Source organism: Colius striatus, chromosome Z (assembly GCF_028858725.1).
Source record: "Colius striatus isolate bColStr4 chromosome Z, bColStr4.1.hap1, whole genome shotgun sequence".
Lineage (NCBI taxonomy): Eukaryota > Metazoa > Chordata > Aves > Coliiformes > Coliidae > Colius > Colius striatus.
Window position 1 is genome coordinate 1391220 of NC_084790.1, and position 27906 is coordinate 1419125.

The window sequence follows — 27906 nt, forward strand, 5'->3', positions numbered from 1 at the left end:
ATGATGCCCAGCCCACGTCCTGCCTTCCTCCTCCTCCTCTTCCTCCTGCAGGTAAGATGCTTTCAAGTCCTTTTCTCCTTCAAGAGCCCTTTTGCATCCCTCCCCATCACCTCCCCCTGCACTGTCTCTGCAGTGACTTTTGCCTTTGGAGGAAGGGAAAAGTGAAAGGGAGAGACAAAGGGAGCCTCAGGAGCATTCCTTCAGTCAAGGGATAAGAGAAAGGGGCTTGCCAAAAGCTCAGGATGCCCAAAAACTAGCAGGGAGGGGGTTAGAGCCTGGGGAATGAGTGTATGTGTGTTTAGGGAGGGGGGAACTTGCAGCCAGGTCCCTCCCCAGCACATCCCAGTGCAAGCAGCTGCTTCCAGTTGCCTTCAGGCAGCTGGGAAAGGGCTGTGATGGATGGGGCCAACACCAATGCAATGCTTAATTGCTCACCTTGGATTGCTTTGTGTCTAGAAACCCTCTCCTTCCCCACCTCCCCCAAAGCACAACTGGAACTGGAGCCACTGCTAATTTTTGCAGCTCTGCATGAATTGCAAATGCTTTGTCAGACTCTTTCCCCCAGGGCTCCTGGAGAAAAGGGGACATTCCCCAAGCAGCTTGCAATCCCAAAGCCTAGAGAGGGGGGGAAAAGAGGCAATAACAAAGGGGTTGCCAGCAAAACCTTGCAGGTTATTGGAGCAAATCTCTGCAGGCATTGAAGGGTGAAGGGGGGTGATGAAACCTCTGGGGCAAAAGGGCTGGAAACTGGCTGCAAAAAGCTGGGGTGAGCTCAAAGGTCCCTTCCATCCCTTCCCATTCTATGGCTGTAAAGGCTCAGCCCTCCCTGGTAGCTGCTGAGGTCTGGAAGCCCCCCCCAAGTGCAATGAGAGCAAGGAGGAGCATTGAGCTGCACATTAGAGACAGGCAAGTTCTCACTTAAGCACTGAGAAGAGCTGATGGTGCAAGCAGAGCTCTTGGCCAAGTTGGTGTTGCATTGAAAAGCTCTGAGCAGCTGCTTTCCCCCTTGCTCCTGTGGTTGGATTCTCCTTGGTTAGCTCCTGCTGCTTCAGGAATGAAAGGGAGGTGGGACAGGAGCTTTCTCATCCAAGCCAATGGGTGAGGACACAGTTGGCAAAGCCCCAGTGAGGGCACCCAAGTGAGTGTGATGCCTCCAAATAGCTACATACCTCCAGTATACCCCAGCATTAACCAGTGTGAGGGTGCAAAGAGCTGCAGCAGCCCAGTTCCAGCTGGAATCTCCTCTGCATGGGCTAATTTTGCAGCCTGCAGATCCCTCCTGCAAGGGATTCCCCATCCAGCTGACCAGTAGCTCCAGTTTAGCATTGGGCTTTGCTTCACTGGGGAAGCTTGGATGGATGCAAAGAGACACAAGCAGCTGCTCTCAAGGATTCTCTTGCACCTTGCAAGCCTTTAAACAACCCAGACAAGTGGTTCCAAAGCAAAACAATTCCCCCTTGTAGCTTTGGCAGGAGCTGATGCCATGTGTGGGGCTGATGGAGCTGAGTTGGGGAAGCACTTCAAGAACTCAAGCAGAGCTTGATGCTGGCTGTGAGGGACTTTGCTCAGCTCCCAGCAGCACTAAACCCCCCAACCCAAGCTGCTTGCTGCTCAAACACTTGTGTAACCCCCCCCCCAGAGCTGCAGCAGCAGGACAGGCTGAGCCTGGCTATCTCATGCAGCCTTTCCCTTCCAAGCCAGAGCTGATTGAGGATGGATGAAATCATCCCTTTGCTTTCACAGCTCTAGTGAAGGAGTGAATGGAAATGGCACAGGCAGTTCCCAGAATAGCTGCTCCATCACCAGAGGATGGATTCCTAGAGCTAGGCTGTTCAAGCTTTGCCCTGAAACAGAGCTTTGCTCAGCACAAATCCTGTGCAGAGCTGCCAGGGAGGTTTGTTGTGAGCAGCAAGCTGGAGCTGAGCTCTGTTGCATTTATGGGGTTCCCTTTGGACCCAAGAGGCTTTGTCCAAGGCTCTGTCTGAGGATGCTTTAACATCCCCAGAGGCTCTTGTTGCTCCACTGGATGTTGAGCCCCTCCTGCTTTAGCCACCCTCTTGACATTCTGCAGCCCCCCACCCTTGTGACCAGCCTGAAATCCTGCACCATTCCCCTTGGCAAAGCAAGCAGCAAGTGCAGCAAGCTTTGAAAGCAGGGGAATCCCAAGTGAAGTCAATATAGTGGCTGTTCAGCCCTTTCCAAGGTGAAGGGAGCACAAGCCAGGCAAGAAACCAACCTTCCAATGTGACTACCCCCAGGTCCCACATGTCCATTCTGCAGGAGCCTTGACTCCAAGCACCCCACAAGAGCAGCTTCTCTCTTCCAACTCCAGCAGCCTTGGGTTTAAAGCCCTAGGAGCCACTTGGTTGCACTTGGAGCTGCTTTGTGCCTTTAGTTTCCAAGCTCCACATGCCATTATTCACCTCCTCTTGAGCCCCAATGCTTTATGGCAAGTGGGAGAGAGCAGAGCTCAATGCAGGCAAACCTCATCCATCAGCAAGCCCTGCTTGATACCCCTTTGATGCACCCACCAAAGCCTCTCATGTGGCTAAACTCAGCTTTTCATAGCAGATGGAAGCATTTCTCAGTGTCTGAGGAACATCCAAGCCATAGAACCCCTCCCCATGGTTCCTGCTTTGAGCCTCCTCCTGCTTGCAGAGCTCCTGATGGGGCTTTGCATGAGCAGCAAGTGAAGGTGCAATGGGGTTGGTAAAGCAGGAGCAGAGGATTTGAGCTCAGGGAATGCCAAAGCAGGTGATGATCAGGGTTAGATGAGCTCTGGGGGTTGTAGTTGTGGGGATGGGATGGAGCCAAGTGCTGGAAGCCCTCAAGGTGGAGGTGGGAAGATGCTCAGCAGCTGGAGATGATGCCTGGATGATAGGGGAAGACAAAGGCAAAGGGATCCATCCTCCTGGGCTGGGCAGCAGGGGCTCTGAGGGTACCTTGGCCACCTCCAGGTAGATTTGAGAGGCCAATTCTTTCAGCCAAGCTTTTGAAAGCCACCTCCAGCCTATAGCTGCAGTGTTGGCAAGGCTGCTCCATGCCCTCCCTTCCTTCTCTGCCTTCATCCAGCTCTTCTAACCTTCACCCCTGAAGCCTGGCACCTCTTGCAGCTGGCTCAAGCCCAGCCTAACACCCTGGGGAACCTCAGGGAAGGTGCAAGGCAAAGGCTGTGCTCAGCTTTTCCCCTGCTTAAGTGCCTCAGAAGCTCTTTCTTCCCCACCAAGTGGCACAAAGAGCTACAAACCAAGCTGGGGAGCAGAGCTGAGGGGTGAGAGGGGCTCTTCCAGCAAGAGTGAGCTGTGGTTGGCACCATCCCTGACCTCCCCAGCACTATGCAACCCCACACTCTGCCTCATCCCTTTAATCACTTACAGCCCCATGAGCATTAGAAAGCTCAAAGCCCATCTTAGCTTGTTAATTAAGGCTCCAAAGCATCTCAGAGCTGCTCAGAGCTCTCAGCCCTTCCTACCACACACATGCCCACCTTGGTTGAGGCAAGAAATGGGACAAGTGTGGCCTTAGGTAGTGTGGTGGCTGTTTGGCTGGGATGGGGATGGATGAATGAAGCTCTGGGGGGGTGGCTGTGGCCAAGGGAAAGCACTGCAGGGGGATATTAATTCCTAATTGCTGCTAATTACATGCTGCTGCCAGGTCAGAGGCTGATGCAGTGTGTGTGTGTGGAGCTGGGGGGATGCTGAAGCACCAGCTGTGATGCTTTTGGGGTGACATTGGTGTGTTTAGCTCAATCCCAGCCTGGCAGAGCTGTTTGGGGGCTGTTAAGCTGTGTTTACCTCCATCCCAGCCTGGCAGAGCTGTCTGGGGGCTGTTAAGCTGTGCTTAGCCCCAGCCCAGCCTGGCAGAGCTGTTTGGGGGCTGTTAAGCTGTGCTTAGCCCCAGCCCAGCCTGGCAGAGCTGTTTTGGAGGCTATTAAGCTGTGCTTAGCCCCAGCCCAGCCTGGCAGAGCTGTTTGGGGGCTGTTAAGCTGTGTTTAGCCCCATCCCAGCCTGGCAGGGCTCTTTGGGAGCTGTTGGGGTGTATTTGGCCCCAGCCCAGCCTGGCAGAGCTGTTTGGGGGCTATTAAGCTGTGCTTAGCCCCAGCCCAGCCTGGCAGAGCTGTTTTGGAGCTGTTAAGCTGTGCTTAGCCCCAGCCCAGCCTGGCAGAGTTGTCTGGGGGCTGTTAAGCTGTGCTTAGCCCCAGCCCAGCCTGGCAGAGCTGTTTGGGGGCTGTTAAGGAGAGTTTAGCTCCATCCCAGCCTGGCAGAGCTGTTTGGGGGCTGTTAAGCTGTGTTTAGCCCCAGCCCAGCCTGGCAGAGCTGTTTGGGGGCTGTTAAGCTGTGCTTAGCCCCAGCCCAGCCTGGCAGAGCTGTTTGTGGGCTGTTAAGCTCTGTTTAGCTCAATCCCAGCCTGGCAGAGCTGTTTGGGGGCTGTTAAGCTGTGTTTAGCCCCAGCCCAGCCTGGCAGAGCTGTTTGGGGGCTGTTAAGCTGTGTTTAGCCCCAGCCCAGCCTGGCAGAGCTGTCTGGGAGCTGTTAAGCTGTGCTTAGCCCCAGCCCAGCCTGGCAGAGCTGTTTTGGGGCTATTAAGCTGTGCTTAGCCCCAGCCCAGCCTGGCAGAGCTGTTTGGGGGCTATTAAGCTGTGCTTAGCCCCAGCCCAGCCTGGCAGAGCTGTTTGGGGGCTATTAAGCTGTGCTTAGCCCCATCCCAGCCTGGCAGAGCTGTTTGGGGGCTGTTAAGCTGTGCTTAGCCCCAGCCCAGCCTGGCAGGGCTCTTTGGGAGCTGTTGAGGTGTGTTTGGCCCCAGCCCAGCCTGGCAGAGACCTGCTGGGTGCCATGTGGCATCTTCCAATGCTCTGGCAGGAGAAAGCTCTTCAAGGACAGAGCTTTGACCTATTCCCACTGCAAAGGCTGGAGAGGGATCAGAGTCACCTACAAAGAGCCAAAGAGATGAGAGCCCCAGCAAGGGACCAGCTCAAGATGCTTTTTGGCTCCTGCAAAGCCACCTGCAGCTTAGAACCCTCCCCAGCTCCTGCCCCTCAAGCTGGGGCTGGCAGGAGAAGGGGGAAAGAACTTGGTTTGTGTTTGGGGCAACACCTTTCTTGCTTGCTCCCCCTCTCTCAGCTCATTTCCCAAGCCTGCAAGGAGCCAGAAGCTGCACTCCATCCATCCCCCCCCTTTCTAGCTGCAGCTCAGCCCATGGTGCTGCTCAGTGCCAAGAGCCCTGTGTCTGAAGGGGCAGTGCCAGGCTGGAGCAGGCTGGCACACATCCCATTAACCCTTTCAGAACCCATTCAGCTCACCAAACCTTGCAGCCTCCCCTTTGGAGAGCAGCTGCAGCATGCAAAGAGCCTCCAGGGCTGATGGGTGGCAAAGCAAAGGGGAGCTGACCCCACCACACCCCCCATCTGCAGTCTAGGAAGGGGGATGCTCAAGCTTTGGACCTGATGCCCCATGCACTCAGGGCTGGGTTTTGCTGCTTGATTCCCTTAGTGCCATCTGGAGCAGTCCTACCAAGGCAACTATTCTCAGCTCCATTGCTATATCTGCTTGACATCTCCCTTGTTGTCAAAAGCACCTTCCCAAGGCAGCAAAGAGCTGTTTGGGAAAGAGCAAGTGGCTGCTGAGTGTGTCTCTGGAGCTGAGCACATGCTGCTGGTGTTTTGGGGAGGTGGCAGGCTATTGCTGCATGGGTTAGGTGGTTAAAAAGCAAGAGGAGAGCTGTCTTCTCCTTAGCCAGAGCAGCCTTGAAGGTAAATTGCAGCAGGGGAAGGTGAGCTGGCACTAAAGAGCAGCCTGGTTTGTATTGCACCCATTGCATTGCAGTTTCACACTGCATTGAGTGGCTTTAGCTCAGCACAGGACAGTGCCTGAGCCTCTTACCCCAGGGAGCTGGGAGCTTGCTTGCAAGTAGAAGGAGGCTGCAGCTTTGCCTTAGGCTCAGCTTTGAGCTTGCCAAGGGAATCTGCATGTGCCTGGATTTCAGGGCACAAGCTCTGCCATTGAGTCACTCCTTTGGGCAAACCTTGTAGTGCAGGGTGAGAGGAGTTGAGCCTCATCTCCATGAGCAGAGGGGATCAACCCCCTTCTCTGAGCCAGAGGGAGAAAGTGGGCAAGTGCTGTGGTGGTTTGCAAAGCAGCAAGTCCCCTCCTTCCCCTGCCTGCTGAGCCCTCACTTCATGGCACTGACCACTGACCTTCCTCAGGCTTAATTCCCCCCAAAACTCTTGCAAAGGCATCATGGATCACTAAAACTCGATGGTTTCCACTTGCAACAGAGCTGTTGAGCTACCTGGGAGCTGCTCTGGAGGAGGGATGGGATGAGCTAGATGCTGGGCAATGCTTCCCCAGTGCAATGGCAGGGTTTGCAGAGCAATGGCTCCCATACAACAACCAAGAGGCTTTAACTAGATCCAGTTGATTTGTGGCTCAGATCTGAAGGGTGTGGATTAGCATCTTCCCCAGTGACAGCTCACAAAGGCTGGGGACTTGGAAGAAGCTGCTGCAAGGGTTGAGTGTGGTGACAGGCTCATCATGTTTTCCCCTGCTTGCTCTCAGGAGGCAAAGATGCTCCAAGAGGTGATTCAATTGCTAAATAGCAGCAGCAACCTGAGCTGACAGGGCTGCAGGATGGTTTGCTGAGGGAAGGAGGGATTTAGGACAGGAGAGGCTGGATGGATGCAAAACAGAGCAGGGAGCATCAGTCCTGTAGACTGGGAAACCCATGCTGAGAGATGGCATCTTAAGCTCAATTCCAGCCCACCCACTGCTATGGCCAAGGATTTGGGGCTGGGGAAGTGGTTTATTGCACATGTAACCCTGCTTGTTGCTCTGCTCTCTCCTTGGGCAGGCATTTCTCCTCTGGGATAAGCCAGTTGCAGCATCCATTCAAGAGCAGTACTGTGAGAGCTTGCAGCCTGTCAACAACCACACTGGTGAGTGTCCTGTCTGCTCTCTCTCAAGCCCAGGGACACCAGCTATGCCCAACCTCCTCTGCCCAAGGGTGACAACTAAAAGCTGGGACTCTGTGCAGTGTGGCCACCATGTGCTCAGGGCTTGGCCACTCTTATTCCACCACCCAGAGCTCCTAAATCTGGGCCATTGAGCATTGTGGGAGGCCACCAGGAGCTCTTGGGGACATGGTCCTGGGCTGCTCAGTCCTACTCAGCACCCATACATGGGTTTGCATCCAAGCTGTCAGGTGCAGGATGTGTTTGTGCCTTGCTTTTTGAGCCTCATGGTGCTCAGCTGGCTGTTTGAACCTATATTGGGCTTGGACATCAAGTGACAGGTCTGACTCAGTGCCAGGTTTTGAGGGTGGGATGGTGACTGAGGGAGAGGAGCTCCCATGGACCAAGGAGAAAAGACCTCCCCAAGCTCAGGGATGCTGCAGAGGTGGTTTTCCCATGGCTGGGTGAAGAGCAGAGCAAGCACAAGCATGGGTCATCACTCCCTGAAGGTCTCATCACTCTCTTTGGCAAGGTGCTTGTCCTTGGCCAGGTTAGGCTGTGAGCAACAGCACTGCTTTGCTTCTCACTCCCCTCCCCTGGTGCAAAATGTGGCCATCTCTGTGGGTTCTAAGCACCAAACACAGTGGCCAAGCATCACAGGGCTCTCTTGTGATTGAGGGATCAGCTAGGGGCATGAGCCAGGGCAGCAAGTAGCTCCCCCAAGCTGCTCATGGCCTTTGCCAGCCACTGCTGGCACCTCCTGGGAGAGGGCAGAGAGGAGGGAGAGCCTTTGCCATAGCCTTGCTGATGGGGAATGAAGCAAGTAGCTCTTGCTGCTTTGCTCAGGGAGGATTCCTTAGCACAAATCCAAGGAGGATTTGATGCATCTCAGTGCTCAACAGGGAGCACAACATGCCAGGCTTCAGATCTGAAGCATCCCTGAGTAACTCATCCATTTGGGATGGGGGTTGGAGCCACTTCCAGCTCAAAGAGAGGATGCTTAGACCAAGAGGAGAGAGAAGGAACTAATTGTCTTGCATCTGCTGCTTGGTAAGTGGAGCTCAGCACCAGCTTGTGTCCTTGGGGGCCATTTAAGCCCTGGTTGATCCAAGCAGCAATTCCCAGGGAGGGATATTTACCCAAGCAGAGACTTTGTGTTTGAGGCTGTTGAATGTAGAGAGTCATCAAGATGATGCTAATGAGACAGTTGGTTCATGTTTGCATCACCCTTGGGAGATGCTCCCCAGTGCTAACAGGAGCCTAAGGCTCCTCTAGCTCATCCTTTAAACAATAAGCCCAGCTTGGGCTCTTCTCCTCTCTGGGGGTCACCAATCCCTTAATGCTTGAGTGGCAGAGCTGTGGCTGGTTGGACAGTGAGAGCAGCAGGGTGCCAGCACTCTGAGGCACAAGCACTGAGCTGCAAAAGATCTCTTGCTCACAGCTTGGCTAGACACTGACCTGAGGTGATGCTCAGCAAGCTCATGGGATGCAGCAGCTTCAAGCCAAGCCTCATTCCTCAGAAAGCAGAGCAGCTGAGCCCCTTTACCCTGCCCTCTTAGCATTGACTTACCCATCAGCACACTGTCCATAACCCCTTAGCATTGATGTTGCAACCCCATCCCTTAAGTGTGTGTCAAAATGACCCCTCAGGGAGCCCTGAGCCCCTGATCCTGAGCATCCATGAGCATCCCCCAGCAGCAGAAAGGCAGCTTGGCTCAGCAGCACTGGCTCTTTTCTCTCCTGCAAGCAGGAATCCTGAGCTGAGCTCAACATGATGCATTAAGGAGGTTGGGCTCAGCTGCACCCCTAAACATCTGGAAGCTAAAGGATGGTCAGATGAGGCTTGAAAAGGAATGCAATGAGGATCAGCAGCCTCTTTCCCAGGGTGAATAAATGGCCCAAGGGCTCCCAGATGACCTCAGCCCACATATTTGCCTTCCTGATGATTTCAGCTCCCCAGGGCTCTGGGCACAGCTGTGTCTCACATCCCCCTTGCCATGAAACCCATCAGGGAGGGATAAAGTCCTTTCAAAGCAGCCTCCTGCAGCTGCAGGATTGTTCTCTGGGGCTGGAAAAAGGGGCAACCTGAACCTCTTCTTAATGAAGAGGTGAATTCCAAGTGCTGCCAGGCTTGTTTTGCCATTCATAACACACAAGCTTGGGGCAGCCCAAAGAGCTGGTACCCAATTGCTAACAGTCCTGGCTGCAGGAATCACTCCTTGGAGCTCTGAAAGTGTTACCACCACTATACCTTTACCCCTCAATGTGTGTGCTCAGGGGAGAGAAGGCTCAGCTGATCCTTCCCTAGGGCAGGAGTCACTGCAGCTTCACCTAAAGCAAAGGACACTGAGCAGAATGAAATGGGAAGGTCTAGGAGGGGGTGAAGTGAAGGGAGAATAAAAGCAAAGCAAATCAATGCAGAGCTAGGAAAAGCTTGTGGCTGGGAAACAAGCAGTGAGAGCATCTCCCTTCCCAGGCTCTTTTATCAGGCAAGTGACACTTTGACCAAGAGACTTTCCACTGGGGATGCAAAACATGTGAAGTCACCTCTGTGGCCAATCCAAAGTGTTTGAGGTGTAGCCTGGAATCAATGAGACCATTCTGCTCCATCATCTATAAGCCAAGAGGTGTCACTAGAAGCTGGTGTGCAGAGCTTTGGTTGCAGTGAGGGATGGAAGAAGGGTTGAGGTGGTTTGCTGGTTGGAAAAGGTGTCCTGGCACATCTCAGCAGCTTACAGCACTTCAACTGTATTTGGGCATGGAGGAGCTAAAGCTCTTGCCAGCTCCTTGGGCTGAGTTGTAGCTAAAGCAGAAGGAATCTGTGCCAGCAAAGAGCTGCTGCTTGGCTTCTCCCCCAGGGAATAACCCACTAACACCACTCCAATGGGTTATATCAGAGCAAGATGTGTCCCAAACCCAAGTCACTCCATGATCCAAGCAATAAATGGCCAGGGATCAATTTGATTGTGACCATGATGAGCAGCTGCATCCACCACCAGTGGCAAGATGGATTTGATGCTTTCCTATCCCTTCCTCTCAATAGCAAAGACCCAAGGGGACAAGGCAATGCTGGTGCTTTTCTCTCTCTCAGCCACCATTGAATGCAGCCAGGTGAGAAGCTGCTTCAATGTCTGCACCAGGAGAACAAGCTTGGAACAACCCAGCACAGCAACAAAGGGGCTTGCACAGTGTGAATGCCCCAGAGCAGCTCATGAGAAGCCTCCCTGTGACTGTTTGCTTCCCATCCCCTCCTGCCTCAGTTTCCCTCCTGGCTCCCACAGATGCAGCTGCTGTGGGAGGACAAGGAGGAAGGCTCAGGAGTCAGCAGAGGCAGAAACCAGCAACAGCAACACTCTGCCATCAACACCCAAACCCAAGAGAGCTTCATGGCAATGGAAGGCTCAGGCAAAGGTGGCAACATTCACCTCAGGCTTGGGTTTAACACCTTCCCCTTGCTCCAAGGCATTTGGCTTCATGCTGCTTGGCATTAAAGCCCTACAGGGATGCTTGGATGTGGGGTGAAGGTGGTGCAGCATCACCAGCTCTCTCCTCCTTCCCATGGGTCCTCCCAGCCCCTGGAGATGCTGCAAAGCTGAGCTGCTGAGGGTTAGTGCTGGACCTATCATCAAGGTCTTTCCCAGCTTGTTCTTTCTGCTCCTTCTTTCCCCAGGGAAGAAATCTCCTGCTGGGGAAGGGTTAAATAGACCCTCAAAAGGCAAAGAGAGCTCTGAGGGTTGCCTCAGCCTCTTTGCCCAGCACAACCCTCTGCTCCAGCTGCTCCCCAGCAGCTCTTGGAGCACTCTGGAGCATGGAAATGAGATGGCTCAGTGCTCAGTGCTTTGTGTCCCAGCCATGTTTGCAAGGGGATGACTCTCCCATCATCTGCTCCACCTTTCTCAGCAGCCCTGAGGTCCCTGAGGTCTCCTTTCTCAGAGGTCCCTGAGAGATAGCTGTGTGGAGCCTGGCAGGGCAAAGCTCTTCAATCCCAGCTCATGGCATTGAAGCAAAGGCTTGGAGCAGATTGAAAGGGATGTTTATCCTGGGATCAGCTTGAGTTGATGGCAGGAGTGCTCCTGTAGCATCAAGCCATGGCTTGGATGGTGTGAAGAGGATTCAAGCAAAGGTTGTGCTGATAAATGGGTCCTTTATCTCACCTTGGGGACATCACTGTGCCACAATGTCTCTCCCCTCATGCAAAGCAAAAGGATCAGGAGGGATGGTTGAATCAAACAGGCTCCTTCTCCCTTTGCCTGGGAGGGATGAGCTTATTAAGGTGGTTCAGGAGGCTGAGTAACAGCTTGAAAGCTGCAAGGGCAGGTTGGATGGGGCTCTGAGCAACTTGGGGTTGCAATGAGATGACCTTTCCAACCCAAACCATCCTGTGCTTCCCTGATCTCTACCTGTCCTGAGCTCTTGCTCAACCACACTTCATCTCTGCCCATCTCTCATGTCCTCAGGGGCTGCTTTGCTGCCTCTTGAGCCTCTGGTGCAGCATTTACCTATCAGGGCTTCATATCCAAAGCCATTTGCTGCAGGCAGCATGCAACACATTGCCTGTCCCCCCCCCAGGAGGAGGGACTGGAGGAGGGATTGGGAGTATTTGGAGACAGCCACAGTTGCTGAGAAGCCAAGCCTGGCTCAGAGAAGAGGCAGCCAGCTCCACCACTCCAATTTCAACCCCATAACATCAGGTATCCCCCCCCCACCCAGTTCCATTCCCCTCAAGGTGCTACTGCTGCATTTAGCACCTGAGTGCTTCCTGCAGCACATCAGCACCCTGAAAGCATCCCCTAAACCCCTTCACTTAGGGGCTCCTTCTGCTCCATCACTGGGCTGGAGCTGCCTGGGAGGGACAGGCAATGTGTTGCATGCTGCCTGCAGCAAATGGCTTTGGATATGAAGCCCTGATAGGTAAATGCTGCACCAGAGGCTCAAGAGGCAGCAAAGCAATCCCTGAGGACATGAGGGATGGGCAGAGATGAAGTGTGGTTGAGCAAGAGCTCAGGACAAGTAGAGATCAGGGAAGCACAGGATGGTTTGGGTTGGAAAGGTCATCTCATTGCAACCCCAAGTTGCTCAGAGCCCCATCCAACCTGCCTTTGCAGCTTTCAAGCTGTTACTCAGCCTCCTGAACCCCCTTAATAAGCTCATCCCTCCCAGGCAAAGGGAGAAGGAGCCTGTTTGATTCAACCATCCCTCCTGATCCTTTTGCTTTGCATGAGGGGAGAGACTTTGTGGCACAGTGATGTCCCCAAGGTGAGATAAAGGACCCATTTACCAGCACAACCTTTGCTTGAATCCTCTTCACACCATCCAAGCCATGGCTTGATGCTACAGGAGCACTCCTGCCATCAACTCAAGCTGATCCCAGGATAAACATCCCTTTCAATCTGCTCCAAGCCTTTGCTTCAGTCCCATGAGCTGGGATTGAAGAGCTTTGCCCTGCCAGGCTCCACACAGCTATCTCTCAGGGACCTCTGAGAAAGGAGACCTCAGGGACCTCAGGGCTGCTGAGAAAGGTGGAGCAGAAGCTGGGAGAGTCATCCCCCTGCAAACATGGCTGGGACACAAAGCACTGAGCACTGAGCCATCTCATTTCCATGCTCCAGAGTGCTCCAAGAGCTGCTGGGGAGCAGCTGGAGCAGAGGGTTGTGCTGGGCAAAGAGGCTGAGGCAACCCTCAGAGCTCTCTTTGCCTTTTGAGGTTCTACTTAACCCTTCCCCAGCAGGAGATTTCTTCCCTGGGGAAAGAAGGAGCAGAAAGAACAAGCTGGGAAAGACCTTGATGATAGGTCCAGCACTAACCCTCAGCAGCTCAGCTTTGCAGCATCTCCAGGGGCTGGGAGGACCCATGGAAGGAGGAGAGAGCTGGTGATGCTGCACCACCTTCACCCCACATCCAAGCATCCCTGTAAGGCTTTAATGCCAAGCAGCATGAAGCCAAATGCCTTGGAGCAAGGGGAAGGTGTTAAACCCAAGCCTGAGGTGAATGTTGCCACCTTTGCCTGAGCCTTCCATTGCCATGAAGCTCTCTTGGGTTTGGGTGTTGATGGCAGAGTGTTGCTGTTGCTGGTTTCTGCCTCTGCTGACTCCTGAGCCTTCCTCCTTGTCCTCCCACAGCAGCTGCATCTGTGGGAGCCAGGAGGGAAACTGAGGCAGGAGGGGATGGGAAGAAAAAGCAGCCCCAGCAATCACAGGGAGCTGCTCTGGGGCATCCACACTGTGCAAGCTCCTTTGTTTCTCTGCTGGGTTGTTCTCCTGGTGCAGACATTGAAGCAGCTTCTCACCTGGCTGCATTCAGTGGTGGCTGCTAAAGCACTTGGCAGCTCAACTTTGTCCTTAGTTGCAGGAGTCCCTGCTTGTCTTTTCCCCTGATGCTCTTCTTTCTCTGTCCAATTTGGGTCAAAAGCAACTGAGGAGCTCAAATGCTAATGGATGCAACCCCCCACACACACTACATGTGAGCACAGTGTTTCCTAAGCAAGGCAGCTTGCAAACAAGGGAAGATCAAGCTGAGAAAGGTGGAGCAGCTGGCTGCAGAAGCTGGGAGAGTCATCCCCCTGCAAACATGGCTGGGACACAAAGCACTGAGCACTGAGCCATCTCATTTCCATGCTCCAGAGTGCTCCAAGAGCTGCTGGGGAGCAGCTGGAGCAGGGGGTTGTGCTGGGCAAAGAGGCTGAGGCAACCCTCACAGCTCTCTTTGCCTTTTGAGGTTCTACTTAACCCTTCCCCAGCAGGAGGTTTCTTCCCTGGGGAAAGAAGGAGCAGAAAGAACAAGCTGGGAAAGACCTTGATGATAGGTCCAGCACTAACCCTCAGCAGCTCAGCTTTGCAGCATCTCCAGGGGCTGGGAGGACCCATGGGAAGGAGGAGAGAGCTGGTGATGCTGCACCACCTTCACCCCACATCCAAGCATCCCTGTAGGGCTTTAATGCCAAGCAGCATGAAGCCAAATGCCTTGGAGCAAGGGGAAGGTGTTAAACCCAAGCCTGAGGTGAATGTTGGCCACCTTTGCCTGAGCCTTCCATTGCCATGAAGCTCTCTTGGGTTTGGGTGTTGATGGCAGAGTGTTGCTGTTGCTGGTTCCTGCCTCTGCTGACTCCTGAGCCTTCCTCCTTGTCCTCCCACAGCAGCTGCATCTGTGGGAGCCAGGAGGGAAACTGAGGCAGGAGGGGATGGGAAGAAAAAGCAGCTCCAGCAATCACAGGGAGCTGCTCTGGGGCATCCACACTGTGCAAGCTCCTTTGTTTCTCTGCTGGGTTGTTCTCCTGGTGCAGACATTGAAGCAGCTTCTCACCTGGCTGCATTCAGTGGTGGCTGCTAAAGCACTTGGCAGCTCAACTTTGTCCTTAGTTGCAGGAGTCCCTGCTTGTCTTTTCCCTGATGCTCTTCTTTCTCTGTCCAATTTGGGTCAAAAGCAACTGAGGAGCTCAAATGCTAATGGATGCAACCCCACACACACACACTACATGTGAGCACAGTGTTTCCTAAGCAAGGCAGCTTGCAAACAAGGGAGGTTCAAGTGCAGGTTGCCTCAGCAACCACCCACATTAACAGAGCTTATCAGCAAAGGTCATCCTCACCATTCAGCACTCCCCAGCAGCTATGGAAGGGAATGCTCAGCACACTCCAGCTCCATGTGCATGCTTGGTTTCCCTTTGCAAAGGTGCTTGATGGAGAAGCAAAGGGTTTGGCTTGGCTCTGAGCACATCCCAAGGAGGCAGCTGAATGAAAACCAAGAGTCCCCTCCTGCAAACCTTGCTCTTAGCAACAGTTTGCTTTGTTGGTTGGGACACTCTCTAGCCATAGGATCATAGGATGGGAAGGGTTGGAAGGCACCTTCATGCAGCCCAAATCCCCCCTTGCAGAAGTGATGAGCTTAAATGCTTGGGCTCTGATCAGAAAAGTCTCTTCCAATGAAGTTTGAGGCAAAGCATTCAAGTCACAACCCAGTGGAGTGGAAATGTCTCACTCACTGTCTTAGGAACCAGCAGCACAAACACCTCTGGTAGCCCAGGGCTGAAGTGCTGCCCATCCATCTGTATGGCTGTGAGAGCCATTGTGCTTCCTACCTCCCTCTGAGGTGTAAGTGGGATGTATTTAGCTGCAGGACAGGTTCCAAACAGCCCCAAATCACACAGTGTGGTCTGCCTAATGCCTCCCTTAGCAGCCTGATGGAGCTGAACACATGGGTGTGCAATGGAATCAGCAGCAGGTTTGGAGCTTTCATCCCTAAGGAGGCTGGAAGAGACCAAGAGGATGAGGAAGGGTTGAGATCTTGGAGCCAGGAGGTGTGTGAGGGTTGGAAGAGCTCTGTGAGGAGCTGGAGTCACCACTGGGAAAGAGATCTGGCTGTGAGCAAAGGGATGGGTGAAGAAAGGAGCAGGGCTGGAAGAGCAGAGCCAGGGATGCTCAAGCTAACTTGAGAAGCCAAATGAACCCAGTCTTAAGGCCAAAACTCAGCTTAACCCAGGTGCTCAGACAAAACCAGGGAAACAATCACAACCAGGATGGCTCCAACCACCCTGTTTGGTGTCTCCCACAAGGGCTGAGCTTGCAGCAACCCATCCACTCAGCCAGGACTGGAGCTCCAGCTCACTGCTAAAACCTTCCCCAGCCTGGTGATGGCTCAGAGAACTCCACTAACCCTTTCTCTTGTTCTCCCCTCCATCCAGGACCCCAGTGCAATGCCTCTGTAGACCTGATTGGTACATGTTGGCCAAGGAGTGCAGTGGGGCAGTTGGTAGCTCGTCCCTGCCCAGAGTATTTCTATGGTGTGCGGTACAACACCACGAGTAAGAGGGAGGGGAAGGGGGTGGTGGGCAAGGGATGGGGGAGTTCTGAAAGCCATGGGCAGCAGGGGCTGGGAGGGAGAAGGAGGAAAAACTCTGACACAGAGCTTTTGGGGGATCCCAGTTGGATGGGATGAGCTCTAGGGATGCTGGGCACAGCTCTGGGGCTGCTCTTGTGAAGGGGGAGAGGGTTGACATCCTCACTTAGAGGGTTGACATCCTCATTGAGAGGACAAGGGAAGAGGGATAAAGCTTGTTCTGCTTTCAGAGGTGGCTCAGAGGTCAGAGAATCATAGACTTGGAGGTTTTTCCAGGCAGCTTTGCAGCCCAGCCTTTGGTATTGGCTGGGCTTGGTTGGAGCCTAGTGGCAGCATTAATCAGAAGCTGCTCCAGGGTGTCATGAATATTCCTTCCCCCAGCCTCTTGTCACTCCCAATCCTTGCTAAAAGGCTAGGGAACAAAAGCAGGGGGAAGAGTGCAACCTTGCTGCAGTGCTCCCAGGATGGCACATTGCTCAGCTGAGCAGAGGAGGGGGAAAAGTGGAACCTCAGTGCTGGGAGGTTGAGCCTCCCAAATGCCAAGGGGCAGACCCAAAGTGGGTTTGAAATGCTCTTGGGAGTCTTATTGCAACAATGAGCTGGGTTGCCTTCAAAGCAAAAGATGAATGAGCATCCCCAAGGGCATCCCCAGGCAGGGTTAAGCCTTTGATGCTCTCTTTCAGATAATGGCTACAGGGAATGCCTTGCCAATGGGAGCTGGGCAGCACGAGTCAACTACTCCCAGTGCCAGGAGATCCTCAGCCAAGAGGTAGGAGCATGGGAAAGCTTCAGCCAGGCTCTTGGCAGGATGGGAAAGCACACACAAGGGTGTTTAGAAAGGCAGAAAGTATCCAGGGCTAGGTATCTGAGGGTTGCAAGGGGTTGGGCATGCAGGAGCAGCCTAGTTAAAAGGTTCCATGCAGCATCCATGAGCCCCTGCTTGGTTTGGGGTTGCATTCCCTGCTAAAACTCAAGCCCCACTGTTGAACAGCCAAGAGGATTTGGAGTGGGAGGTTCTCTGAGCCCTTGGGTGCTGATGAGCAGCCCATTCTCCCCTCCTTCTCCTCCCTCCTGAAGCCAGCACTCAGTGCAAACCCCTTCCCACCCTGCTGGCAATGGAGAGAGATGTTTAGGAAGCCCCTGAGTAGATGAAGCCACCTCTCAGACAAGAGAAGAAGAGACAGAGGCTGTTCATTTGGAGCTGATAAGCACCTCTGGTATTTAAGATGCTGCTCTCTCTTGCCAAGGAAGGGTTTTTCTCACTCAGCTAATTGCTCATTCAGCAGTTGGCTAAGTGCCTAACAGCAGGAGACATCAATTAATTCAATTAGCACTCCCACCTCGCTGAGAGCTCCTGCTCCCTCTGCCCAAATTGATCCAAGTGCCCCCAGGGCAATGAAGTGAGACAGCAGATGACAGGGAGCTCAGCTACATGACAGCAGGGTTAGCCCAGCTTGAAGCCTTGGGGATGTCCCAGGGCTGAGCTGAGGTGATGGAGAAGCAGCAAGCACAAGCCTTGGTGTGGGTAGGATGGGAAATACCCCATGCAAGGGCAGCTTGGGGTCTCTCCTCTCCCCATTAGCAGCCATGTGGCCTCCCATCCCCACTGCTCCCGTCCCAGCTGAGCTCCAGTTTGTGCCAGAAGAGCCTTTTGCAGTGGAGCTCTGGGAGATGGATTCATGCTGGTACCCCAGGGATGCTGTTGACCCTCTTCCTCATCTTCCCCTCCCCAGAAGAGGAGCAAGCTGCACTACCACATTGCTGTCATCATCAACTACCTGGGCCACTGTGTCTCCTTGGGAGCCCTGCTGGTGGCTTTTGTCCTCTTCATGCGCCTCAGGTGAGTGATTGAGAGCTGCTGGGAGGTCACCACTTGCATTCAACCCCTCTCCTTTGCCATACCCTTCCCCTCCACCCCACCTCCATGACCCAATGTGTGTCTCAGGGTTGTTTTCCCTCCTTATAGAAGCAGAAGGTTCTTCCTTGTGCTTTCCCACCTCCTACTCACCCAGGAGCTTCAAATCCCAACATAGCCATTGAGCTCTATTGAGCATGGCCAACCCTTAGAGACCATGCCCTGATCATCTCTTGTCTCCTCTTCTCCAGGAGCATCAGGTGCCTGAGGAACATCATCCACTGGAACTTGATCACAGCCTTCATCCTTCGCAATGCCACGTGGTTTGTGGTGCAGCTCACCATGAACCCAGAGGTGCACGAGAGCAACGTGGTAGGTGCAGCTCTGCCAGGCAGCTGGCATGCTGCAGGAGCTCCAGGCTCCTAAAGATGAGCTAAAAGAGGGTGTCTTGAGGGTTGGAGGAGAGCTCAAGCTGCTTGAAGTAAGCCTGTGGCTCAATGGAGTTGCACAGGGATGGGTTCTGGGGCTTGTCTTGGTCAACATCTTCATCCACCACCTGGGTGAGGGCACAGAGGGACAAGTGCCCTGCTGGCACCAAACTGGGAGCACTGGCTGATTGCCCAGAGGCTGTGCTGCCAGGCAGCCAGATCTCAACCAGCTGCAGAGTTGGGCACAGAGGAACCTGCTGAGGGTCACCAAGGGCAAGGGCAGAGTCCTGCAGCTGGGGAGGAACAAGCCCCTGCAGCAGCACAGGCTGGGGGTGACCTGCTGGAGAGCAGCTCCAGGAGACAGAGCTGGTTGATAATAAGCTAAATATAAGCCAGCAATGTGCCCTGGTGGCCAAGAAGCCAATGGCAGCCTGGGGGCATCCAGCAGAGTGTGGGCAGCAGGTCAAGGGAGGTTCTGCTCCCTCTCTGCTCTGCTGAGGTCTCATCTGGAGTCCTGGGGCCAGTTGTGGGCTCCCCAGCTGCAGAGGGACAGGGAAGTGCTGCAGAGAGGCCAGCACAGGGCCAGCAAGATGCTCAGGGCACTGGAGCATGTTCCTGCTGAGGAAAGGCTGTGGGCCCTGTTTAGGCTGGAGAAGAGGAGATTGAGGGGGGAGCTCCAGGATCCTAAAGATGAGGCTAGAAAAAGCAGCTTGAGGGCTAAAAGAGGGTGTCTGGAGGGTTGGAGGAGAGCTCAAGCTGCTTGAAGTAAGCCTGTGGCTCAGTGGAGTTGCACAGGGATGGGTTCTGGGGCTTGTCTTGCTCAACATCTTCATCAAGCACCTGGGTGAGGGCACAGAGGGACAAGTGCCCTGCTGGCACCAAACTGGGAGCACTGGCTGATTGCCCAGAGGCTGTGCTGCCAGGCAGCCAGATCTCAACCAGCTGCAGTGTTGGGCACAGAGGAACCTGCTGAGGGTCACCAAGGGCAAGGGCAGAGTCCTGCAGCTGGGGAGGAACAAGCCCCTGCAGCAGCCCAGGCTGGGGGTGAGCTGCTGGAGAGCAGCTCCAGGAGACAGACCTGGGAGTCCTGGTTGATAATAAGCCAAATATGAGCCAGCAATGTGCCCTGGTGGGCAAGAAGCCAATGGCAGCCTGGGGGCATCCAGCTGAGTGTGGGCAGCAGGTCAAGGGAGCTTCTGCTCCCCTTTGCTCTGCTCTGGTGAGGTCTCATCTGGAGTCCTGGGGCCAGTTGTGGGCTCCCCAGCTGCAGAGGGACAGGGAAGTGCTGCAGAGAGGCCAGCACAGGGCCAGCAAGATGCTCAGGGCACTGGAGCATGTTCCTGCTGAGGAAAGGCTGTGGGCCCTGGGGCTGCTCAGGCTGGACAAGAGGAGACTGAGGGGGGAGCTCATTCCTAGTGACCAAGATCTCACTGGTGGGTGTCAGGAGGTTGGGGCAGCACTTTGTTCTGTTGTATCCAAGGGGTGATGGGATGAAGCTGCAACACAAACAGTTGCATTTCAACACAAGGCCAAAGTGTTTGAGTGTTGGGGTGAGGGAGCCCTGGCCCAGGCTCAGGGAGGGTGTGGAGGCTCCTTCCTTGGAGCTCTTCAAGCCTCCCTTGGCCACATCCCTGTGCTCCCTGATCTAGGTGGGAGCTGCTTCTGCAGGGGGGTTGCACTGCATGAGCTCTAAAGCTCCCTCCCAACCCTTCACCATCCTGAATTGCTCTCCTGGGGTCTGTATCCCTTTGTGCCTCAGTTTCCCTAGTGGAACACAGAGCTCCACATCTCCTCCTGACCTCTTTGGCAGGTGTGGTGTCGTTTGGTGACTGCTGCCTACAACTACTTCCATGTCACCAACTTCTTCTGGATGTTTGGGGAAGGCTGTTACCTGCACACAGCCATTGTCCTCACCTACTCCACTGACAAGCTACGCAAGTGGATGTTCATCTGCATTGGTTGGTGTAAGTAGCAGAGCTCAGGGCTTCACCCACCACATCCCCAGGGTGTTAGCACCTCCACCCCTCTTCTTGCACCCAATACTGAAGGAGTAAGCACTGGCAGCAAGGTTGGTGATGGTACTGAACTGGATGCCAGTCAACCAGCCCTGCATAGGCTGGAGGGTTGGGTAGAGAGACATCCAATGACATCCAGCAAGGGTAGAGTGTGGCATCTGGGAAAGAACAAGCCCATGGAGCAGCACAGGCTGGGGAATGAAGTGGTAGAGAGCAGGGCAGGGGAAAGGGAGCTGGGGATGCTGGTGGGCAGCAGCATGAGCAGGAGCCTCAGGGCCAAGAAGCCCTGAGCACAGCTATGAGAGAACCTCTTAGGGCTCACAAGCTCAAGAAGCTAAGCTTTCAACACCACACTCCACTGCTCCCTGGCACTAAAACAGATGGGATATATATATATGACATCCATTAGAGCTCCTGTGTTTCTTCCCCTGCCACCCAGGGAGGGTGTGGAGGCTCCTTCTCTGGAGCTCTCCAAAACCCAACTGGACATATTCCTGTGTGACCTGATGTAGGGGAACCTGCTTTAGCAAGGGGGTTGGATTGGATGAGCTCTAAAGTTCCCTTCCAACCTCTAGCATTCAATGGTTCTAGTTGAACAGTGAGGGCTGTTTGGTGCTCTGCACCAACTGCAGTTGAGTTCCTTGTAGGGTGCATGGGATTAGAGGGACACAAATGCCACTACAGATGGCTGTTAAGGATGAGCTGTGGGAGAAAGCAAGTCCCAATCAATCCTGCCTCTCTTGAACTGCAGTGGAATTTGCCTCCCTAAAGACATGAATGAGAGGGAGATCATGCTGTTAGCTCCCAGAGCTGGGAAATCATTCATGTCTCATTAGCAGACCCTTGGAAGGCAGTTCTAGGACAAGATCTTTGCACATCTCTATGTCTCCAGGGGAAAAACATATCAAGAGGGAAAGGGTTTTTGTGTGGTCTGGACCAATGTGCAAGAAGGTGCCCACAGTGCATTTAGAAGGTTGTGTTACACCTCTGCTTCTCTTGGGGTGATGTGTTGAGTTCTAGCTCCCAGTTCCTCACTGCCAAGCTCTCTGGGCAGGGTGTGAATGAGGCATGAGAAAGGAATAGGAGAGAGTAATAAAGAGGGAAGGTGAGGCAGGAATGGGAGAAAACTGTGGTTGTGGCATGAGGAAGCAAAAGTGTGAGTTGGATCAGAAGCAAGCAAGGGGTTCCCTCTGAAACACAGCTTGGTGACCCTGGAACTGGGCTGAATATTGCTGTTGGAGACTTGTTTGCTGAAGGCAGAAAGTGGCACTGCCCTGGGTGAGATCTCACAGGGAGGAATGGAAGCTTTCCCTCTGGGAACATCCCTGTCTTCCAGGCAACCAGTTGAAGAGAAATCCCAGAGCAAAAGACAATCTTGAAGCCCTGGGATGTCTCATGAAATGCAGGTTCTGGCTTGCAGATGCTTCTGAATCTGGGAAAGAACAAGCCCATGGAGCAGCACAGGCTGGGGAATGAAGTGGTAGAGAGCAGGGAAGGGGAAAGGGAGCTGGGGGTGCTGGTGAGCAGGAGCCTCATGGCCAAGAAAGCCAATGGCAGCCTGGGCTGGATGAGAAGGGCTGTGGGCAGGAGGTGCAGAGAGCTTCTGCTCCCCCTCTGCTCTGCCCTCCTGAGCCTGCAGCTGGAAGATTGTGGCCCCTCAGTTGCAGAAGGACAGGGAGCTGCTGGAGAGAGTTGAGTGCAGGGCCACAGAGATGCTGAAGGGAGTGGAGCATCTCCCTTGTGCTGAAAGGCTGAGGGAGCTGGGGCTCTGCAGCTGGGAGAAGCCTGAGGGGTGAGCTCATCATGATTACAATATGTAAAGGGTGGGTGTGAGGAGGCTGGAGCCAGGCTGTGCTCAGGGATGGAACAAGGGGCAATGGGTGAAGGCTGGAACAGAAGAGGTTCCAAAGCAACACAAGGCAGAATTTGTTCCCTGTTGAGGTGAGGGAGCACTGGCAGGGGCTGCCCAGATGGGGTGGGATGGGATGAGATGGGGTGAGATGGGGTGGGATGAGATGGGATGGGATGGGATGGGATGGGGTGGGATGGGATGAGATGGGGTGGGATGGGGTGGGATGGGATGGGATGGGGTGGGATGGGATGAGATGGGGTGGGATGGGATGGGATGGGATGGGATGAGATGGGATATCTCCTCTGGAGCCATCCCAACCCCAGCTGGATGAGTCCCTGTGTGCCCTACTCTAGGTGCTACTGCTCTGCCCAGGGGGGGTTGCACAGCTTTGAGGTCCCTCCCAACCCCTTTAATAGCTGCACAAAGGCTGCCAGGAGCAGGAGGGCTGGGATTTGCTTGCAACCTGATCTTGTGGCAGCTTTGCAAGGCCTGAGACTCTCCTTGTGTGTTCACCTGCAGGTATCCCCTTTCCCATCATCGTGGCCTGGGCCATGGGGAAGCTCTACTATGACAACGAGAAGTGAGCCCCAATGATTGTTCTCCTCCTTTCTATGCCTGGAAGAAACACAGGGGACAGGGAAAGGGGTGGGAAGAGAAATGAGAGAAGGTTCCTTTGGTGTTTCTTTCCTCTCCCTTTCACACTCCCTACCATACCTCCCTGCAGCCACCTGCCTCCTTCCCTTCAAAGAGATGGATTTCAAGGGGGTGACAAGGCAAGGTTAAGCCAGAGCTGCTACTAAATGATGTTTGCTGGGGTTTCAGCTAGCAGGAGAGGTAGAAACTGCCACCACCTGAGCCATTTTCACAGGCACATGCTAAGGGAGGGCTTAACAGGCACCTGAGAGTTCATCCCACAGCCTGGGGAGTTTAAAGGGAGCATCTTTGACAGCTTGCCTTGTTTTTTTCAAGGGTGACTTTTACCCTGGCTTTCAGCAGCCCTGTGCTACACAGGCAGCTACAAGCCCCAAGGAGATGCTCTCAGGGTAAAGCCAGCCTTACCTGAGCTCCTGCAGACCTCAGGGTGTGGAAGGTCAGCCCAGCTTGTCCTACCACATCCCACATCCATCTGGGGCTCAGCAACACCCCTCACCCAGGAGCCTCATGGGCAGTGTTGGGCTGCTGGGGAAGCTATTCCATAGTGGTTAGAGTAGTTTAAGCTCTAGTGCCTTAGGACATTAAAGCCAGGTGACTTACACCACAACCTTGTCCCCACCATTGCTTCTCCTTCCCTTGCAGGTGCTGGTTTGGGAAGAGAGCAGGAGTTTATACTGACTACATATACCAAGGCCCCATGATCCTGGTGCTACTGGTGAGAGCAAAGAGACCTTAGAAACATAGAAGAGAATGATTTGGGTTGGAAAAGAGCTTTAAAGTCTTGGAGTCTCAGCCTTGAGCTCACCCAGCCCATGGCATCAGCACCTCAGCTTTGGGATCCCTACAGGGCTGGGCACTGCCCCAGCTCCCTGGGCAGCCTGGCATAGGGCTCACACCCCTCTGAAGGAACCAGCTCTGCCTCAGCTGCAATCTCAACCTTCTCTGGGGTAGTTTGAGGCTGTTTCATCTCATCTTGTTGCTTGTGACTTGGGGGCAAAGCTGGTCACTGCTCCCCTCAGCCTCCTGGCAGGGAGCTGCACAGCCTGGAAGCTATCCTTAAAGCTAGGAGTGTTGGAGAAAGGCTGGAAGAGACCAGAGGGGATGAAGCCATGGATAATGGCAACAAGACATCATGGATTTCACACAGTCCTTACAGCAGGGACTTTCTCATTCAAGAGTTTTACCAGCTCAGCCTTGTCTAGATTGGTGCTAGAAGAGGATCTAAGAAGGGATAAAGCCTGACCTGAGGGGTTTGGAGGGTCTGCTGTGAGTGAAACCAAAGCTTGCCACTCTTTCTCTAAGGACAAGTGGGTTGTGAAGCTGTTCCTTTGGCTGACATCCCTTTGTTAGCACAGAGCATCAGATGCTTGAGCATCACTGGGGTGATGAGGGACCATGGGGTGAAGGTGACAGTGGGGTGCAATGGTCATGACCCTGCTGCTGTCCCTGCATGCTCCAACAGATTGGTTAGCTCTGGCTCCCAGCTAACCCACACACAATCACTGAATCATTATGGGTGGGAAAACACCTTTAAGATTGAGTCCAAGGCTTTCCCTCACCTTGGCCAGCCCAGCACTAACCCCATGGCATCAGCATCTCAGCCCCAGGGCTTTGGGATCCCTGCAGGGCTGGGCACTGCCCCAGCTCCCTGGGCAGCCTGGCATAGGGCTGACACCCCTCTGAAGGAACCAGCTCTGCCTCAGCTCTAATCTCAACCTTCTCTGGGGTAGTTTGAGGCTGTTTCATCTCATCTTGTTGCTTGTGACTTGGGGGCAAAGATGGTCACTGCTCCCCTCAGGGAGCTGCACAGAGGGCTCCTGGCTCCCCTCAGCCTCCTCCAGCCTCAACACCCCCATTCCCTCATCAGATTTGTTCTCCAGCCCCTTCCCCAGCTTCTTTGCCCATCTCCAGCCCCTCAGTGTCCCTGTGGCAGGGAGTGAGGGGAGCACTGAGCACAGCCCTGGAGCTGCAGCATCCCCAGGACCCAGCACAGGGGACAATCCCTGCCCTGCTCCTGCTGCCACCCCACTGCTGAGCCCAGCCAGGATGCCCTTGGCCTTTTTGCCCCCCTGGGCATGCTGCTGCCTCCTTTTCTGACAGACCATAAGCCCCTCCAGCCCTACCCTGGCACAGTTTGGCTGCAGGTGTGTGCTTTGCATCTGCAGAAGCCTGAGGACCTCGACTCCATCCCCCTTGAGCCACATCCCTTTACTCCCTTTGTTCAGCACTATCTGAACCAGGGGTCACATGGAGCAGAATTTGGTGAGGTTTTGACCTTTTGAAGCCAAAAAGCAGTGGTGGCAAGTCCCAAACAGCATTGCTAGGGGGTGGGGGAGGGTCCAACCTGTGTTTGCCTTGCACAAAGTCCCACAGATGTTCTCCCCTCCTTACCCAACCCTGAGAAAACTCAAGGGATTAACTCCAGGGAATAGAAATCACCAGCATTAAGCAACCTCACTCAATAATTGAACCTGCTTCTCATTTCCCAGCCCATCAGGTAGCCAAGCCACTTCTCATTTGTACCAACTGTGCTCAGCTCCCAGGGTCTTCCCATACCCTCATTAATGACCAAGTAGCTTCTTGCTGTGATGGCAGCAACCTCCTCAAATCCCTTCAGCTACTTTATATTCCTCTCTCCCTCTAATTTGTCACCTTCAACCCATTCTCTAACACTTTCCCTTCCTCACCTATCTCCTGGGGTTACCCTGTAGCTCTTCTCCTTTGTCCAAACCCCTCAATCTTGCTGCTTTACAAGGGATCAATGGAGGTGATGTGTGCCAAGGCTGTGGAAGGCAGCAGCTCAGCATGAAGAGCAAACACTCTTCATATTCTCCTGGCTGAGGAAAAGAGAGGAACCACTTGGGGGAGGAGAGAAGAACCAAAGTGACCCCTTTGTTTTCCTTCCAGATCAACTTCATCTTTCTGTTCAACATTGTCAGGATCCTCATGACCAAGCTTCGAGCTTCAACCACCTCAGAGACCATCCAGTATAGGTGAGAGTGACCATGTTCACCCCAAAAAGTGTATGAGCATGGTGAAAGGGGCAAGGAACAGCCCCAGCAGCCAGATATCAAGAGAGTGGGGATGTGGATTGACATCTAAGAGCATCTCAAAGGCTTTTTATTGGAGGCACATGGGGTTGGTCATCCTGCCCCATGAGAGCTTTGTGGCTCTGCCTTCAAAAGGAGCTTTTGAGAGTTGCCTCAAGGTTTGAAACCTTTTGGTGGGGGTCTGAAGGGTTCCTGGAGCTCAGAGCTGCAGGTGTGGAGGTGAGAATGAAACCAGTGCTTGGCAGCAAAGGCTGAGCAAGGAGCATTGAATTGATGCCACCTCAGACACCTCCTGGAGAAGCCACAGGCAGCACACTCAGCAGCACAAAGCAAGAAGCTTTAACCCATCCCTGCTGGCTTGTAGAGTCAACATGGGGAGTGCACAGGTAGAGAAGCTCTGAAGTAGCAGTGCTTGGCTCTGAATCATCCTCTGGGCAGGAGTGAAGGGATCTTGCTGTGTGCTGGGGCAGAAGGAGGTTTGGAGAGGTGGAGAGTGGCTTTTTCATCTGAGAGTGGAACAATTGAGATGCTCCTCATGGGGAAACAGCAGCTTTCCTCATCCCAGGGGGAAGGATTCAGACTGAAGGGAGCAAATGGAAAAGGTTCTTGAGATAAGGCTGATGGGCCTCAGGTAGCAACACTGAGAGACTTTTGGGTTGAGGGGTTTGGTACCTTGGGACTGGAAACATTTTCATCCTGGGGGTCAGGAGAGCTTGGAGGCTTTGCCAAGGGATAAACTGTGTGATCCTGCTTTAAATAAGGCCAGTCCTTGCCTTGTGCTACCCTGGCTGTTCCCCTACAGCAGTGCCAGTGCCCCTAAGTTTGCCAACCTGAAGATGTTGATGCCCTCAGCTCCTCTGTGCCATCTATCCAGTGGGTAGCTGTGGCTTTCCTCCAGCTCAGGGATGTAACACAGTCCCAAACCCTGTCTTTACCCAGCCCAGCCCTGCCAGGGATGACCTCAGAAGGTCAAACCAACCCCAGTCCACCTCCAGGATCATACTGGGAAGCTCAACTCTACTCCATCCTCCTCACTCACTGTCCAGACCAGTCCAAGCCCTGCTGGTGGTGGGAGTGAGATGAGGCAGAGTCCTTGTGTCCAGGGTTAAGCTGCAGCAGCTCAAGTGTGGGTTTTCTTCCCCAGGAAAGCAGTCAAGGCCACTTTGGTGCTGCTGCCCTTGCTGGGAATCACCTACATGCTGTTCTTTGTCAACCCAGGGGAGGATGAGATCTCCAGGATTGTCTTCATCTACTTCAACTCCTTTCTGGAGTCCTTCCAGGTGGGATCCTCATCCTTAGCTTGCTTCCAAGTCCCTCCTCCCAAGGCATCTCCTGAGCTTGGAGTTGCCTACTGGCCATAACTCTGCTGTTTCTCTCTTTCCAGGGCTTCTTTGTCTCTGTCTTCTACTGTTTCCTCAACAGTGAGGTGAGCACTGGGGGTTGGGGAGATGCTCAGGCCCTGAGGCTCTGTGCAAGGCTGGGAGGGTGCTGCCATTCAAAGTGAAGCATCACCTCCAGCTCCAGCAACATCTGCAGGCACAGCTTTGTGCTTGCTTCTCCATCCTAAACCCTGTGTCATCAAGGGAGGAGGAAAAGGGACAGCACAAGAGCTGGCTGGTGACCCAGGAGCACATCTCACTCTGCATTCCATGGCCTCTTTCTCTCTCCATCTCCATCCATCACCTAACCACATTGTCTCAGCCAGGGCTCATCTCCCAGAGCCATCCCATGCTCAAGAGGCATCTCTTCACTATTTACCACCTACCCCAGCCAAGCCCTTGGGCTGATTCCTCTTCCAAACACCACTATGACCCAGACAAGCCATAAAGCCCATCCTTGAAGCATGTGAGGTAGTGTTTAAGACACTTCTTCTCCTCCAGAGCCTTCCCATTTCCACTTTGCACTCAGAAGAACTCAAAGTCACCTTTCCTCACCCAACCATCACCCACATGACATCAACCAAGGCTTGGAGCTGGAGGTGATGACCTCCTAAGCCCTTCCTTGCCTTGAGGAAGCTGAGCAGGCTTCCAGTAACACTTTGGGGAAAGGATGAGGATGTCTAAATGGTTCTAAGGAGCTTTGGGGAGCTGGATGATGATTAAACACCTCTGTGCTGTGTCTCTTGTCCCTCCCAGGTCCGTTCAGCAGTGAGGAAGCGCTGGCACCGCTGGCAGGACAAACACTCCCTCCGTGCCAGGGTGGCACGAGCCATGTCCATCCCAACCTCCCCAACTCGTGTCAGCTTCCACAGCATCAAGCAATCCACAGCAGTGTGA

General features: G+C 53.9%; 1 protein-coding gene across 1 annotated transcript; it reads left to right on the top strand.

Moving 5' to 3' along the window:
* On the top strand, positions 1 to 27906 carry LOC133628820 (corticotropin-releasing factor receptor 1-like). The gene is made up of 13 exons (XM_062018389.1): positions 1 to 51; positions 6845 to 6929; positions 15622 to 15741; positions 16460 to 16545; positions 17510 to 17616; positions 17883 to 18003; positions 19870 to 20023; positions 22446 to 22506; positions 23223 to 23295; positions 25488 to 25573; positions 26775 to 26910; positions 27015 to 27056; positions 27766 to 27906. The coding sequence occupies exons 1-13, from the start codon at positions 1 to 3 to the stop codon at positions 27904 to 27906; spliced, it is 1263 nt and encodes a 420-aa protein (XP_061874373.1).